The sequence below is a fragment of the Ammospiza nelsoni genome, chromosome 9 (genome assembly GCF_027579445.1).
Source record: "Ammospiza nelsoni isolate bAmmNel1 chromosome 9, bAmmNel1.pri, whole genome shotgun sequence".
Classification (NCBI taxonomy): domain Eukaryota; kingdom Metazoa; phylum Chordata; class Aves; order Passeriformes; family Passerellidae; genus Ammospiza; species Ammospiza nelsoni.
Window position 1 is genome coordinate 12,846,061 of NC_080641.1, and position 16,257 is coordinate 12,862,317.

At 45.2% G+C, this 16,257-nt stretch overlaps 1 protein-coding gene across 2 annotated transcripts in view; it reads right to left on the bottom strand.

The window, feature by feature from the left end:
- Positions 1–535: 535 nt before the first annotated feature.
- Positions 536–16,257, bottom strand: part of RGL1 (ral guanine nucleotide dissociation stimulator like 1) — a 75,202-nt gene continuing 59,480 nt past the window's right edge. For both annotated transcript variants that reach the window (XM_059478744.1, XM_059478743.1), the window contains 13 exons: positions 15,735–15,859; positions 14,900–15,115; positions 11,688–11,791; positions 10,545–10,629; positions 8,629–8,718; positions 7,407–7,493; positions 7,150–7,182; positions 6,340–6,461; positions 5,849–5,938; positions 4,460–4,643; positions 3,473–3,838; positions 2,302–2,416; positions 536–1,853 (listed from right to left, as the gene is read on the bottom strand). In XM_059478744.1, coding sequence (XP_059334727.1) covers positions 1,756–1,853; positions 2,302–2,416; positions 3,473–3,838; positions 4,460–4,643; positions 5,849–5,938; positions 6,340–6,461; positions 7,150–7,182; positions 7,407–7,493; positions 8,629–8,718; positions 10,545–10,629; positions 11,688–11,791; positions 14,900–15,115; positions 15,735–15,859 — 1,715 coding nt within the window. In that variant the 3' untranslated portion in view covers positions 536–1,755. The remainder of the gene's footprint in view (positions 1,854–2,301; positions 2,417–3,472; positions 3,839–4,459; positions 4,644–5,848; positions 5,939–6,339; positions 6,462–7,149; positions 7,183–7,406; positions 7,494–8,628; positions 8,719–10,544; positions 10,630–11,687; positions 11,792–14,899; positions 15,116–15,734; positions 15,860–16,257) is intronic.

The following is a 16,257-nucleotide window of genomic DNA, read 5'->3' on the forward strand; positions in this document are numbered from 1 at the left end:
AGATGAGAGGGCCAGGGCAGCTGTAGTTCAGGGACTGAGTGTGAGACTTGTGGGCAGCTTTAGGAGCCTCCCCTCATGCTGAAGTGATTTGTGAGACGGCAGAAAGGGGCTGTAGTGAGTAAACTGTTAATCTGAATGTTGGTATTGTGTGCAGGGAGGGGAAAACACAACAAAGATTGGGAGAGCAGGAGGAAAAACACACAGTAGGGAGAAATGGATACACTCAAAGGCACTTTTGTATTATCTGGCCTCAGAAGTCATTCAGTGGCTCAAAAGAGAATAATTTCATGCAGAAGACGTAAAACTGGTCTGCAATCTTAATTACCCAGTTATGGAAATCTTTAAGCTGAAACCTCAGGAAATTGCACAAAATATCCCTGTCTCTCAGAGGCTGCTGTGTGCATGGCTGATGGGCTGGAAGGGCTTTGGTCCTTTGGAGAGGCTGAAGAAAGTGACAGCAAGGCAAGTGCTCTGAGGTGTTTTTACACATCTGACATGCACTAATAATAGGAAATTGACCGATTCCAGGCAAATATTAATGAAAAACAATTTATATACTTATCATATAAAGATTATAGGTAAGCAGTTAAAAACATAACATATATAAACATTTGCAAAGTGTAATTTTAAAATCCAGAACATTTATGTTTCAGCTTAACGCTGCCATACACCTCTGAGTGAGCAGTACTATATACAGTAGGAGCTATGCTATGTACACGAGGAACTGCACTGTACAGACCCCAAAAACAGAGAAAACTGAACTTCTAGTTTGCCCCAACTCTGGGCAAAGGTTAAGGCTCAGTAACAACCCCCCTCTGTCACCCTATAATAAACAACTGGAATTCATAAATTGTTCAGGCTGTGACCTACACCAGGCTTGTGGGACCTGCTGTAGGACTCTTGCATGTAGAGCAGACCTACAGTTGGTCTGTTTTACCTACCTGTAAACAGAAGTGGTAAATCCAAATGTAGTGTAAAACTTAACCTGAGCCCAGTGCTGCAAATTAGTGCCACAGAACTGGGGGTAAAAGGCCCAGGCATGGATAAAACTCTGTTTTAACTAATGATCCTTAAGAATCCTATAAGCTGTTTGTTTGGATAATAGCTCCTAAATCTGTGCAGGGATGCACAGTGCTACCAGCAGAACCAGAAATACTCTGTGTATTTCATGTGTCTCAAACCAGGGCTGCTTACAATCCAATGTCTTACTTATGGCTTTTGAAGAGGTTCAGATTTCAGTTCCAGCAGAGGAATTGCACATTGGGAGGACATCCATCCATCACATGGAGTGCACACAGAAGGCATCAGGTTCTGGTCCATGGCTTAACCAAGTCCAAGGGAAACCACCCTGTTGTGACATTCAGACCTCCATCCAACACAAAGTAGTGTTTGTCCCATTCATGAAGTTCATGCAAAGGCAAGTGCAGTTCATTCATTTTACAGTTCTTTGGAAACAAGATCCAAAATGGGTCATTCTCTGGTATAGAACAAGTGCAAAAAATTCTCAGCTGGTTCAGGCAGACATACTCAGAATTTGCTTCAGTTCTATAAAAATAAGTTCAGATGATCTTTTTCTGTATAATACTGGCATGAAGGAGACCCTTTTCTCACAGAGATGGCTCATGGCGTGTCCTCAAGACAAATGCAGCAGCCTGGAGCCTTTGCACCAGGGCTGCCCATTGCTCCCATTGCACATTTTCAGCAGGGGATTCTGACAGATTCCCTGTGACCCGGGAGGGCAGTGCAGGTGCAGCCTCAGCCCAGCAGCTCTGCCCTCTTCCTCAGGATGAAGTCGAAGTTGACGTGGCTGTTCATGCCGTAGAACACGTTGGCATCACGGGGGAACACCAGCTCTGCACAACAGGGCCACAGCAGAGTTAGAGGGGAGGGGGCACAGCAGCAGCAAAGCTGAGACAGGACAGTGTGGGCAGGGCCAGCAGCATTGGGAGCAGGGGGAAAGGGAGTATGCTCAGCCTGGCAGAGGCCCTGGCAGACTCTCAGAGAAGGCTGAAGGTGGGTGGGATCCAAGGGCCTGGTGCCAGGAAGGCAGAACATCACCCCCACCCAAAATCCTGTGGTCAGCCCATGGCTGCAAGGCACACATGGAGTCAGCCTGGCAGCCCAGGAGCTGGCTGTGCCTGTGGGAAGGGGGCTGTGCTGACAGAAACCACTCCTGAGCAGCCAGGGGGTTCTCACTGGCAGCTGTGACCCATCAGCAGCATTTCTAATGCTTCCCGTTTTACTCTTCCCTTTGAAATCCAACAGAACTTTGCAGGCAGCAGCAGAGTTCTGCTTCCCTACCTTTGTCCTCAGAGATGACCTGCACAAGCTCATAATCTTCAACTGCATCAGGCTCCAGGTTGTGCTTCAGCAAGGCTCGCTGGGTGACATCAGGGATTCTGTCTTGGTTGGTTATCTGCAAAGATAAGGTGCAATGAGAGATTCTTCTCATTCACTCTTGTCATTTAGTAGTTAGTAAAAACCTGACTGCTTGTTCTTGGAAGAGATGTCAGAGAACTGAAAGCACAGGTCAGTAACAAAGGGGCAGGTGCTGACAGACACTAGACTTAGCAGTTTTGACATTTGGAGGTGGTGGCTTTTTAGTTCAAGCTGACTCAGGTACAGTATACTAGTGAGACAGCAGTAGATGCCAGTGTCTGCTCCCTCTGAGAGACCTCACTCTCACCAGCCACTGAAGCCCCTGTGAAGAGCTGCTCCAGCTGCTGTTGCAGCCTCCTGCTCTAAGTGCTCCCTTGGACATCCTGCAAAGCCTTCTGGCCTTGTAGCTGGGTTTGCTGTGTGCTGTGCAAGTGCATCTGGAGCAGACAATCAGCTCCTCCAGAGCCTCCTGCAGTCTCACCAGCAGCCAAATCCATCAGGCCCTCAGGGAACAACTTGCTGGATTTGGGGAAGTGAGACCATTAAAATCAGGAACTAAAGATGCTGAGAACTATCACGCTTTTGTTTCCCCCCCAGCTGAGCTAAGCCACGTCACCCACGGTCCAGCACCAGTGGCATTGCTGGGATATGTCTGTGGAATAAGCAGAGAGGGAAATGCCTGAATTCTGGGGCTGCTGGTCTGGCAAGAGAAGGGAGATTGTCCCTTCTTCACTGGGAAAAGCTGTGGAATTAAAGGGCATGTCAGCTCCCTGTTTCCAGAAACCAGCTCCTGGGGAAAGCTGCTCCAGGGAAAACATACCAGCTTATGTGAAAACCTCAATGTGCTCACAGTGCTTCACCTGGACCTTTCTGATAAAACACAAACTCCCATTTCCAGATCAGAAACTTCCCTAAAGCTGTTTCAAGACATCTCATTCCTAGCAGGCTCCATTCTGCATGGCACCATGTGCCATTTTCCCATTCCAGCCAAGTTTGATGAGCCAGTTCAGTGAAGGGGGGCTCTCAGAAGGCAGTGCTGGGTTCAGCCACCCGCCATGGGCACAGGTGCCAAGCCCAGAGCCGTGGCACTCACCAGGATGCTCTTGTAGATGCTGTCCTGGAGCCCGTCCATGCTGACGCGGATGATGCAGGAGCCCTCGCTCTGCCGGTTGTACACGGGCAGCGCTCTGGGGGCACTGCCCAGCACCGAGCCTGAGTCCCTGCAGGGCATGGAGCCACTGTCCAGGCCTGAGCCAGCGTCACACACGGAGCCCTTGCTGCAGCCTGAGCCCTTGTCAGAGCTGATGGAGCCCTTGTCAGAGTCATAGCCCTTGTCAGAGCCCACGGAGCTCTTGTCGTCATTGGAGGCCAGCAGGAATGAGGGTAAGGATGACACCCCTGAGGAAGGCGTGCTCATGGAAGAGTCAGGAGAACAGGAGGATAAGGAGTAGCCAGAGATCTGCACAACAGAAAGGAAAGTGCTGTCACAAAGGGGACACATTTGGTGTGTGTGGCACTGTGCCAGAGGAATGGGAGAACGCAGAAGGCACAGATAAAACCTCAGTCACCCACACTGCCCAGCCTGCTGAACTGAGAACTGAACTTCACTTGATGGATTCCAGCATTTTAGTGACAGTTTCTGTCCTGCTGGGGATGCTCTGGCCTCGCAGTAAGAGCAGCCCAGGAGGTGGCAGCAGATCCAAGGAACAGGATGAGGCTGTGGGCAGCCAGCCATGAACTGGCACCGGCTGGGAAGGAGCAGAAGGGTGTCCCAGGCACTCCTGCTCCAGGGGAGAGCCCTTACACAAGTGGAAATGCACACACCCCCTCCTCTCTGCCTTCTTGAAACTGCCCCCTTCCTTCCCCTGCTCAGCGTTTGTCTTTCCCTCCCTCTGCCTTGCTCAGAATCTTCCTGACAGAACAAACCCACTGTAAAGAACAACACAGAACACTGTGAAAGAGTCCCGACTGGATTACTTCCATTTTTACACATTTCTCTCTCCATTTCACTAAAACCAATGCTTTAGTCAAGACCAAGAGCCCTGGGCCTGCCTGCAGCATGCAGAGGCCCCAGGTGTACCTTTTTCAGAGGGTCCTCAGGACTGGAGACGGGAGTGACACACACATCCTCAGTTTCAGAGTGGTTAAACTCACACGATGAAACACTGGCTGAATCCGTGCTCTCCCCAGAGCTCCCTCCTGCAGGAGAGCTCTTCAGGGGTTGTTCTTTGGGTGGCGTGAACACATCAGTGCCCAGAAAAAGTCTAGGATAGAAAGAAAGAAAGAAAGAAAGCATAAAAGCCAGTAAGTGAGAGCTGGGCTGAGCAAAGCTGTCCCTTGGTTCAGAGCTCTTACATTCTGGAGATTTTTCCTCTCTGGTGTGGCCTGTTGTCATTTCCTTTGTGGTGTTTATAGTTTGTCCAGAGGCTTTGTTACAGGCTAACACAACACCTTCCTGACCCAGAGTGCCCACAGCTGCAAGGCCACAACCAGCTCATGCCCCACTAGAACAACACTCTCCTGCCATCTCTTCACATTTTCAGGCTCATTTAGCAGAAAAAAGGGCTTCAAAGGGCAAATTCACCCCCCTGCCAATTCCTGCCCTCTATTAAGGTGCCACAGGTACCAGGTTCTCACAATAAGGAGATCATGAAGTGTAAATTAAAGGCATTCCCTCTCCAAGACTCATTTCTAAATGCAGGTCAAGTGGCTTGAAAGGAGTGTCAAAGAGAACAAGCTGGTCTGACCCACCAAGAGGAGCAGGGAGCATCAGCATGCAGTTATTGATTTAATACACCTTAAAGAGGTGTCACTGACTGCTTTTCTACAGCATTCATTAGCAAAACACATTCAGAGTGCAGATAGTTTTACTTCAGTCTTTGAGCTCTGCTTTATTCCATGCAGCTTTCCCTGCATTCCTGCTAGCCTCTTGTTTCCCATGTCCAGCTACATGATGGCCCTGTTCCTGTCTGAATCTTTGTGGTATTACACCAAATTGGATCATGTCCTCATGATTTTTTTTTCCTTCTCCAGCTGGTTGTTTCCACTATCAAATACCTCTTTGCTAACCTTAATTTTCATATTAAAATCCTGTAAGGAAATTTTGCATGTCTACAGCAATTTAGACTAATAATAGACCAGACTTCATCCTCCTTTACTCTGTTTTCCTGCTGTATTCAGCAAAGTTATTACACAACAGGTACTGAATTATAATCCATCACTAAAAATGGTTTCTTTTTCTGACACCATAGGAAGGATTCTTTATTCTAGTCTCTTCTAGCTTTAATAATCCTCATGACTGCTTCTAGCAACACAAAGGGACAGCTTCAGCCACAAGGCTGCATTTCTCCTTAAAGCAATGCAGAGTTGTGGATCCCCAGCCATGTTCTGCAGCTGATTAAATGAGCACTACTTGAGTTATCCAGGTCCCTATTCCCACCCCAAAACCCCTCTGCCCCATCATACTCACGTGCTGATCCTCTTCACCATGCTTTTCTGGGATTTGGGAGACAGGATGTTGGTATCAGCAGCTGCTTCAGCCTCACGGGAGAGTTTGTAACTGCAGGGCAGAGGCCAGCAGGTGAATATTTGCAGACAATGTCATTAAGTTGTACAATGTTATTCAGTTGTACAATTCTCCTTGAAACTGCCCCCTTCTTTATTAGCTGTTATTTAGCTGTACAATGTTATTCAGTTGTACAATGTCATTTAGTTGCACAGTGTTATTTAGTTGTACATCTCACGGCAGCGACATTCAAGAAATCCCAGTCCTTCAGTTATTCTCACCTCACAGAAGGTTGCAGCTCCACAAAGGGGAACACTGCTCTGCCTGCATTTTACCAGGGCCAAGGGGATATTTCACCCCCTTGTAACAGGTTTTAAAACTCCCCAGTGTTTGCATGTCCCTGCCCAGGTGTGGGGGGTGAGAAGAGAGGTTTTCCAGCTGCACTGAGCACCCACCTCTCCTCCTCTGTTAAGTGTCGCTGCCTCCTGAACCACTGGATGAATTTTTGGTCTGGTATCAGGCAATAGCTGTTGCATGAAGACTGCAGGAGCTTGATCTGGGCAATGACTTCAAATTCCTAAGAAAATAAATAATCAGATAGAAAGTCTAATTAGAGAACAAGATTATATTCATTCATACAACAAGGGATCCAGGACAAACTTAGCTTGATGTGAAGTTCAGTTTCAGTTGAGTAACTATTTCAAGAACCAGTTTTCTAACAATAAAGTGGGATTTCTTTCCCTAGGATTCATAATGTGCACTCAGACTTGCTCCAGAGGAATGTAAAATGCTGCCCTTAAGGCATGTGACCAGAGTGTGCTGCTCTTCTGTAACTGCACTCATACACACCCTGCCAGAATAACCCTGGATTGTTCAGGGCAGGTTATTGAGCAGTTCAGGGCAGGAAATGGCTCCATCTCAGCCAAGGCCAGGTCTGCTTTCAACCCTAGGATAGAGATCTGGCCTGACTTCATTCAGCCCAAGGTAACCCCAGCACCTTTACTCCTCCAGGACATTACTTATCTTTGACCAACAAGGATCAAGCCAAAGGGACAGACTGACAGCCTCCTCTGTACCTGGCTTGCTCTCTGCAGACTTTCACCTACAAAAGTGAAAGGTTTCCTGCAGGAGAAGGAGGATATTTACTAACTGTGTGTTCTGGAAAGCAAAGGTCTCCTGCCACCAGGTCTGGTTCAGCTGCTAAAGACAAATGCCCTTGGCCAGAGGGTATCAATAAACCAAAAACCACAGAACATTCAACCTACCCTTCGTCTCTTCTCAAAATTGATCAGGCCACCCTGTTGGAAGGAAAGAGAAGGGATCAGAGAAGAGCCAGACTTGTACCTTGAGATAAATGCACAAAAATTCACACAAGTTCCAGTTAATAACACTGCATATTGCCTCCCTTTTCTTTTTGTAAACAGATTTTAAGAGCTGCAGAAGGAGAGGATGCAGAACCATGTAAACTCAGTTGGGAAGGCAGGGAGGGTATTTAGAGTTCCAAAAAATTGCCCCAAATTACCTCAACATAGTCCTGAAGGGCTGTGTCAAGCATGATGAGATCAGTCAGGAAGGTGCCAAGGTAAGGGACCGTGCCTTGCATCACTCCCTGCAAGTGAGCAGAGCAATGCTGGATTAACTGACTGAAAAATGAGAATAATTACAATTCCAGAACACCCCTGTGTAAGAAAATGAGATTAAAGTAATCTGCTTAACCAAGCATCAGTCCTATAATTATGTTTTCTTTCATTACATCATTTTCATTAGATAATATAGAATTTAAATCCAATTCCATTGAGACCAGGATGCTCTCACAGGTATTACCCAGTGGTTTTGCATTACAGTATGGCCATTGCTTCCCAACAGTGGGTCCCCAGGAAACCCTGCCTTTGGGAGGAGCACTGAGGACAAGGACAGGGTCCCTCTGTCACCTGCTGCAGGAGGAGGAGCAGGGGAATGGTTCTGGCCAGCCTGTGTGAGCAGCTTCTGCTTCATCCCTGTGGATTTTTTACCAGAGATGTGTGATTATACCTTGTGATAGTGAAGTCAAGTCAAGCCACCATTTTTTTTTCTCTCCAAGAAGTGACATCTTCCCCAGCCATCCACTGCATTTTAATGCTAATTAGTCACACTTTAAACTTCTAGACTGCCAGCATTTGCAGAGTTCAGGCTGGCTCTACACTTGCAAAGGAAACACTTGTTTCTACCATCCAGAAGTATCCATATTTTTCCCAGTCAAACAACTACACAGACAAAAATCATATTCAGCACTTTTGCCTCTCTATTCCAGATTTCTCTCTCCCTGTCCTTTTAAATCTTTGCCAACTTTGAGACAAAAACCATTTTCACCAGCAGCTGGACCCCAGACACATTTTACAAAGCAATCTCTGTAGAAGCCTGTGCAATTTTCAAGCAGAAGCTTCATCAGCATGTTTGAAAGTAAATGACACTTCTGCTCTGCCAGAGCTAATTCTCTTTATCACAAGAACTTCAGTATTTACAGCAGCACACGTTTCACTACATAGAAATTGCATTTCTCTCTAAAGTGTAACAAGAGTAGAGAATGGAACTCCTTCTTGTAGGACTGAAAAAGAGAGCTGGAAGTGATGACCACATGTTTATATTCATCAATCCTCTCCTGCCCACTCTGGTGAAGACTTTTCTGGATTTTGCTTCTTGTAGAATCGACCAATTAGGTTAATCATGTTACCATTCAAAAAAGAGAGGAAAACCCCCAAACACACCTTGTTTTTTTGAAGTTGCAGTCGTTTCTGTGACTTTTTCTGATTTTCTTTCTCACTGCTGTCCAGATTTGCAAATTTGGATGTTGCTTCCTGTGAGGTGATAAAGCATTAAAGGCAATTAATGAAGGATCCAAGTGGTGAACTGAAAACTGCATGCATGCAAAATACTAAGTACATTTAGCCAGACAGGTTAAGCCAGCAAAAAATACTTGCTGTGCAGACACATGTGTGTCTACATACATGTTGATTTCCTGGGACTTGGATGCTGGTTGGGAATTTTGAACAAAAATCACCCAAGATGACTGTGAGGCAATTTTTCTGCAGAATGGCTTTGGCCAAAGCCAAGTGCTGCTGAAAATCTCATGGGAGTGTAAATCAGAGAAGCTCAGACATACTTCAGGTGTCCAGATGCTCTATCCCAACACTCCTGACATGAGGAATTCTAGTTAATTCCCTCATCAGGCCTGCTACAAGTACACATCTCCATCTTTGTAATGCTTGGTTGTTTTTCTTATGCTGCAACACCAGCATCCAGTGACTGTGGTTTACTGACTAATCCAAAACCATGCAGGAAATTAAAGGAACAGGTTTCCATCCCCACAGCTCCAGCTTTCAGATGAATGGATGAGATATTTCACCATAGTTGTTTAAACCTTTATTTCCCTGGATGCACAGGGGATGTTGGAGTTATGTGTTTCTTACAGTGGTTGTGCAGATGTGTCACAAATCATTATCAATGTCTGTTCAGGAGGAGAGAACACTGCTCCCTTTCCATGCCACCCCACCTGTTTCCAATGGCATTTTGTTTGCTCCACACTTAGATCTGCAGGATGGACAGGCAAGGTCCAACATGGCTTCCCTTACAGGGGCTATTTACAGTGAAGGAAAACTAAGCCTTTGAGGATTCAGTGGATATTAATCCTCCAAATGGTCCAAGATGAAAAGTAGGGGAGAGGTTCTAGCTATTCTGAGGGATTTTTCTCCTCTCACTGCTTCCAAAATGTTTTTAAAATCTGCTTAGGGCAGCTGGAGGGTGATTTACTGGGAGCCAGAGGTCTAGGCTCAGTCTGAGTTGTTTTGTCTTTTAATATTTAGTTAATCAGGCTGTTTTGAACACACATTTTCCCTCTATGCTTATTATGGTCTCACCTGCTTTAAAAATTACCTACAGATGTTGATAAATGGATGATAAACAAAACAGACTGACAGATGTGAGTGTGTTCACCCACCATTCCTGAGCAAAACACAGAGTTTCTGATCCCAAGGCAAGGGGCTGAGGGACAGATGCCAGACTGGCTGGACAGAACTGCCAAAGAATGAACTGCTTAGTGAGTTTATAGGAACTTTTTTATGCAGATGGAAAAAACCTGCCACAAACATTCCTTAGCTTTTGCCGAACACAGCCCTTCCTTGCCATTCTTCCTCACCCCTTTCAGGCTCCTGAGCTTACTGGGGTTCACTCAGGAGAGTGCAAGAGTCAAACTGCTCCACACAGAGCCTGCTTTGTTGTCCATCTGGCCACACACAGAGCAGGAAGCTTGTTCCTTCAGAATTCCCAGCCCTGCTTTGTAGTTCTGAGAAAGGTACAGGATAATGGGACAAACATCTTGGACTGATTCCTCAGCTGAAGGTGTGGCACTGCTCCAGTGACCTCCTGGGCTGAGGGGCTGCTGTCCACCCAGATCCTGCTGCCAGAGCCTGCTGGCTGTGGCTATCCAGGCTAAAGCTACTGATTCTTCCAGGAACAAGGAAATCAACTCTCAGCCCAGCAAGAAGTTCAGGTTCTACAGCCTGCTGTTCCCTAAACACCAGGGAAGGTCCTTGAAGAAGAGATGAGCTTTGGCAGCCTGTTTCAAAAAGGGTTAAACCTCTGATTTCACTGAGATCACAAGTTTTGAACTCACACCAGTTCTCACCTTCATCAGCAGCTCCCTACTTGTCAGGTAATTGTCATGGTCTGAGAAGATCTCTGACAACTCTTCATACATCAGCAGGATGTCCCTGCACAGGGGAAGATAAATGTCATTTATGTCATTAGCAAGCACTCTAAAATCCAATCAAGTTTCTGCTTGTTTCCCATCAATCATTAGCAGTTCTACTTATAAAAGGTAACAGCACCAAAATGCACCCAGTGAGATGCTGCACATCTCCTGGGAGCCTTGGTGGGACATTCTGGTGCTTCCAGCAAAGTTCGGCCTCATCTGACAGCAAAGAAACACCAGCAGCAGCCCCTGGGCAGGGCTTTGAACTGTCAGTGCAGTGTGAGAATGGGTCAGGAGATACAAAGGAACAGAAAAACCCAAGTTTTTGTCCTATTCCATGTCTTCTGGAAAGCTCGAAGCAAATAAGTGCAGGAGTAGTTTTTTGCCCAAGACAAGATAGGCAATATTTTGATCAGAAACACAGGGCAGTAGAAGGAAAATCTGACTTCTTTGGAGAGGAAATACAGAAGGATTCTGCCTGGCAGAGGGATACTTTAATTTACAAAAGGCAAAGAAATCTGATTTCCCCAAAATGAATGAGCAGAACACCATCTTTTCTAGACAGCAACTTCTGGCATCTGTGGGGCAGGCAGTAAATATTATAATCACAATAAAGTGAAGAAATATTTTCTCCCCTGGAAGAAATATTATCTTCAATACTGGATTTTGTAATTTGGGAATATATTTTATGTAAATATCAGCACCAGGAGAAGAGTTGGGAGGATCTGTAGCAAGCTGGATCTCCTCAAACTTCATGGGAAAAAGGACAACAAGCAGAGATGGTGGTGACCTGGGAGTGGTGAGCATGAGCTGGGTGAGAAGTCAGTGCCACAGTTTTTCTAGAGAGGTTGTGGAAGACCCAACATGCTAAAAATGACAGAATTCAGTATCCCCAAGGGCAGGTTGTCCCCTCAACAGAAAAGAGGAGCTCACAGGAGGGGTCTGAGCATCCCAGGAATGGGAGGTTCTTCTGACAGGACCCATGTTAGTGAAGGAACAGAACAGAAAGAGTGAGGAAAGGAAGAAAACAAGGAGCACTGAGCCCTGTGACCCTTGGGAACTGAGGGAGAGGCTTACTTGGAAACACACATCCAGGTGGTCTTCAGTCTATAAATGGAGTTGGACTGCAGAGCTGAAATGATGGCCCTCAAGGAGGAAAAGTTCTTCAGGATCCTGCATTCCTGTGAAAGGAGTGGTTGGAAACACAGGAGCATTAAATGTCAGCAGTGCACAGACCTTGGTACTCCTCTCTCTGAGCCCTGTCAGGCCTGCTGCACATTCTCACTGCTGAGCAGCAGCTGTGCAAATACTGAGCATCAAGAACATCACTCCCCACTCCAGCCACCAAACACTGCACAAGCTTTGGCATTTAGAGCTTGTTTTCCTCACTTTCATCTATTTATGGTGTCACAGCTTCCAGTTCTCCAAGTAAAAATAAAAGTGGAACTGAGTCCATGAAGCCATGGTGAAAGGCACAAAGGTTATACTTCTTAAAAAGCTCTTTATAGTTACCAATCCCTTTTACCCCTTAGGGAGAAAACCAGGCTTTGCCTCTTTATGTGGTATTTAAAATGTAAACCCTCAATCATCTCAGTGTCAATTAAAAATAAAGACATGCAAAGGAATAACCTGTTATTCAAGTATGTGCACACTGTTAAAGAGAAAAACCTTCCCAGCTTTTCCAGAGCTGGGATCAAATCTGAACAGAGAGACTGGCCCATGGATATTTCTTGTGCATCTACTTTGTGGCAAAAGCTTGGGTGGAAAAGGATAATGAAAAGCTCAAAAAAGTAGCACGTATTTCTCATAAAGAGGAGGGAAGCAAGAGGGCAAGTCTGGTCTGTGACTCCTGGAAATCTGTTGGTGGCTCAAGAACCAGAGCTTGGATGCCACAACCTTCAGCACAGGTGTCTGTACATGCAAATCCAGCAGACAAAACACCTGCCAATCTGACTGCTGCATGGAGATAAGAATGTATTCAAACTCAAATTCTGCTTATCAATGGTTTTATGAATCTGATTCTTACCCTAATAATGCTTATTATGTAAAGGATCCTTACAGTGAAAACAGACACGATTTATTCCTTTGTAGGACTGAACAAATGTAAAGCAACCTCATCATAAGCAAAAGTCAGACCTTAATCCATCAGCATCTCTGTTCATGAGCTGCATTAGAAGTGACTGATCAGCTGAGGAGAGTACAAGCTCTCCCAGTTACTGACCCATAAAAAAACTTCTAATTAGGAGACTCCATTTATCCAAGTGTGGCTTAAGCAGAGAGCCCGGGCTGACAGCACCTGAAGCAGGTGGGCACCTGGGTCAGATAAACACCAAGTTCAAGATCATGGGGCAGGACTCACTGGAACTGAAAGCTGTTTTTGCATGGCTTGGGGCCAAAAAAAACCCCACATAACAGCTCTTCTCCAGAGACTGACATGTTAAAGAATGAGACCTTTCTTTTTGTTCAACCTGAAATTCAGCTTGTGGAGAACACGAATTTAGAGGCACAAATTACCAGCTTTTCTTATTTCTTCCCAGTACAACAGGAGTTTGAACTGGAAGAACCAATTTGGAACCATCTTAACTTAACTGCACACTGTGTAATTTAGAGCACAGTAGGAGTTTCATTTAATACTGGATTTAGTGTTCTCAGTGGTTCAACCAACTGCAGGCTAAAATTGAGCAAGCTTTCGTTTGCATGTAAGAAGAATTTTTAAGACTGGTTTTAATAACTTTGTTTCATGCTGTGTCCTTCACAGAGGGAAAACCAGAAAGAATTCTGTGCAAAAACAACTTTGATTTTAAAAATTTTAAGCATAACAGCACATTAATTATTTCATTTTTTCCTTTTATTTTTAAAGAAAATATTGTTTGAGTGAAACTGGCTGCTCCTGCTCAGGAACCTTAGATCTAGGTGGAGCAGAGGGTTGGCACTAGAGAAAGTATCCAGTTTATCTTTTGAACAAAGAAAATGGATCCAAAAGTCAGGAGGAGATAACAAGCGTGGAACTCTGTGCTGCTAAGCTTAGTTATCAGTGAATAACTGTACTTTAATGAGTGGATTATTTTCTAATTCAGGCACCTAGCTGTTCAAAACACTCATTTGCATGCACAAAGCAAGCAGCTTTCTTCAGAAGTGGGCAGCTCAGTAAATGTGCACCCAGCTGCTGTACATGTGCCATTGCTCTGCAGAGTGTGCACATACATTTTTCATGTGTTTCATGCTACGACTGGAGCACTTAATGAATTAAGTAAAGAGAGAAGCACAGAATCAGCAGGGGTGTAGAACAAAGTTCTCCATCCACAGAGTGAGTGGGATGAGGGCAGTGCCTTCCCTGATTTCCCCCGGCCTCCCTTCTGCCTTGGGATGATGATGATGTTCTGTCCAGCCTGCCCCAGGAAGCAGGCCCTTTTAGCTGGTGCCCTCTGCCACTTGGATCTGCATGTAGAAACTGGGAATCAACCTTCCTAATCCCTTCACACAGGCAACAAAGCATCCACCAGATGATGATAAAAACAAGCAGATCTAAGTGCCACAGGAGAGGTCCAGGCCCTTCCCCATGCCAGCTTCCTGAACCATGCAGCTGCCAGAGCTCAGGTGCCAGGACTCAATGCTGCCTCTGGAAGCACAGAAGTTGCCAAGGCTGGAAAGCCTCTGGCTTCAGCTTTTTCTGACTGTTCTGTAGAGCTCAGAAAGAATCCATGGGATTCTTAGGAGTCAACACACATCCACATGGAAGTGCTTGAAGTGCTCTCTTCCAGAGAGATCTTGTTTATTGCCAGCTGCCCAGTGCTCCAAGAGGAATGAGGAACATTACAGTAAAGTATTAAAACCTAGGAAATTAGCAAACTAGGTATGTAAAGCAGGCATGGGAAAACCCCCTTCTTGCACATATTAGGAAAAACAGGATAAAAACATGGAATCTGCTACAAGACCCTCTTGGAAGCTCTGCTGAGGCACAGGGAGGTGATTCCACATGCTGCTGAAGGCCAGCAGCCTCCCACCATGGAGTGATTCCAGCAGTGGACAAGGGAAGAGCTGCTGATATCAGCTATCTGGAGCTCTCTAAAGCTCTGGCATGGCCAAGTATCAACCCCATTTCCATGGTGGGGAAGAACTGAGGAGAAGAAGGGCAATATCTATTTGGTATCACAAAAAAATCAGTTAAAAATAGAAAGAATTAGAGCTAAGATAGCCTGGGACCAGTGTGTACAACCCCTTTCTCCTCTCCCAACTGCTTCACTCCAAGGCACCCACCCAAAAAACAATAAACAGAATAAATGCTTTACATGTGCAATGTGAATCCACTTCTCAATGATCTTGGCCCTCTGCTGGATTTTGAGCTCCCTGGTCCCCAGGATAGTGCTGATGACACATTTGGTGACCGCATTGAACTGGGTGATGGTGGCTCTGACAGTGGGAGCCAGGTTCTTGTTTTCCTTCTTATCCCTTTGAGACCAGATGGATCCCAAACAGTGGTAGGGCACAACTCTTCTGAAGAGCATCTAGAGGGAAACAGAGGTGTGGTAAGCCAGCAGCTTTCTCCTAAATCTTTTATTCACAAGAAGAAATACAGCTTTAGAGGACAAATTTGACCTAAATCTAATATGGTACTTAAAGGTAAATATTGGTTCTCTCTTAGTTTAAAATATCCTTTGGCATACTCTTTATAGGCTTGATGCCCCAAAAGAACTGCCAGCTAAAAAATAATGGGAAAATAAGGGACGCCTTTATATCAGCTGCATAACCAAGATAAAATTCTTTTATATAATGATATTCAGAAGGGAATTGATAGAGACAAAGCAAAATCCAAGCACTACAGTCCAGAATTCCTAGACATCTGTAAGCCAGGTAGTGTTATAGTTAAATTTGCTGTTTCTCAGTGCAAATAACTTTTGCAAAAGAGGCTACATATTAAAAACCAAAACAAAAAAACAAAACCAAAAAACCCTTCAAAATGACAGAAGGAAAAAGCTCAATGACTGAAACATCTGGGATAACCACAGAGCTGTGTTCTGTGTCCCAGCAGCAGTCCTGTTCTGGAACCCTACACTTAAAGCAATGTAACTTAACAAAAAAATGTTTTATTTTATAAAGTTGTATTATATGCAATACTCTACATACCACATCCATGTATGTCAACTGTTCTGCCACAACGTGGTCTTGAAAAGAGGAGAATTCTTCTGGACTGCTGATCTCCAGGTCCTCTCCATCAACCAGGTCACTGGAGGAAGTGCTACAGAACCCATCTGGCCAGGATGGAAAACACCACTCAGTGAATTTATACAGCAAACAATGAATCAAAGCAGGTGTTTATTTTGCAACATCACTGTATTACAGCAGAATGCCCCAAGGGCCCTGCCTGATGTAATGGCCCCACTGTGCCACTGGAGTGAGGAAAACGACCAAAGATTAAACTGGCAAAGAAAAGGTGGAGTAAAAGGAAATAGAGAGAACAAATCTTAGCAGAGAAGGGACTTGGTCCATTTGCTAACTGTTCTTCTGAAAGAAAAAGCATTACCAACACCCCAACAAAAATTCCTTACTGGTATTCCACAGTTTTGTTAATCTATTTTCCAGTATTTATAATCTGAAAAAAAAATTCAAACTACAAAGACATGAGGCTGCAGTTATACCCCCAAAATAC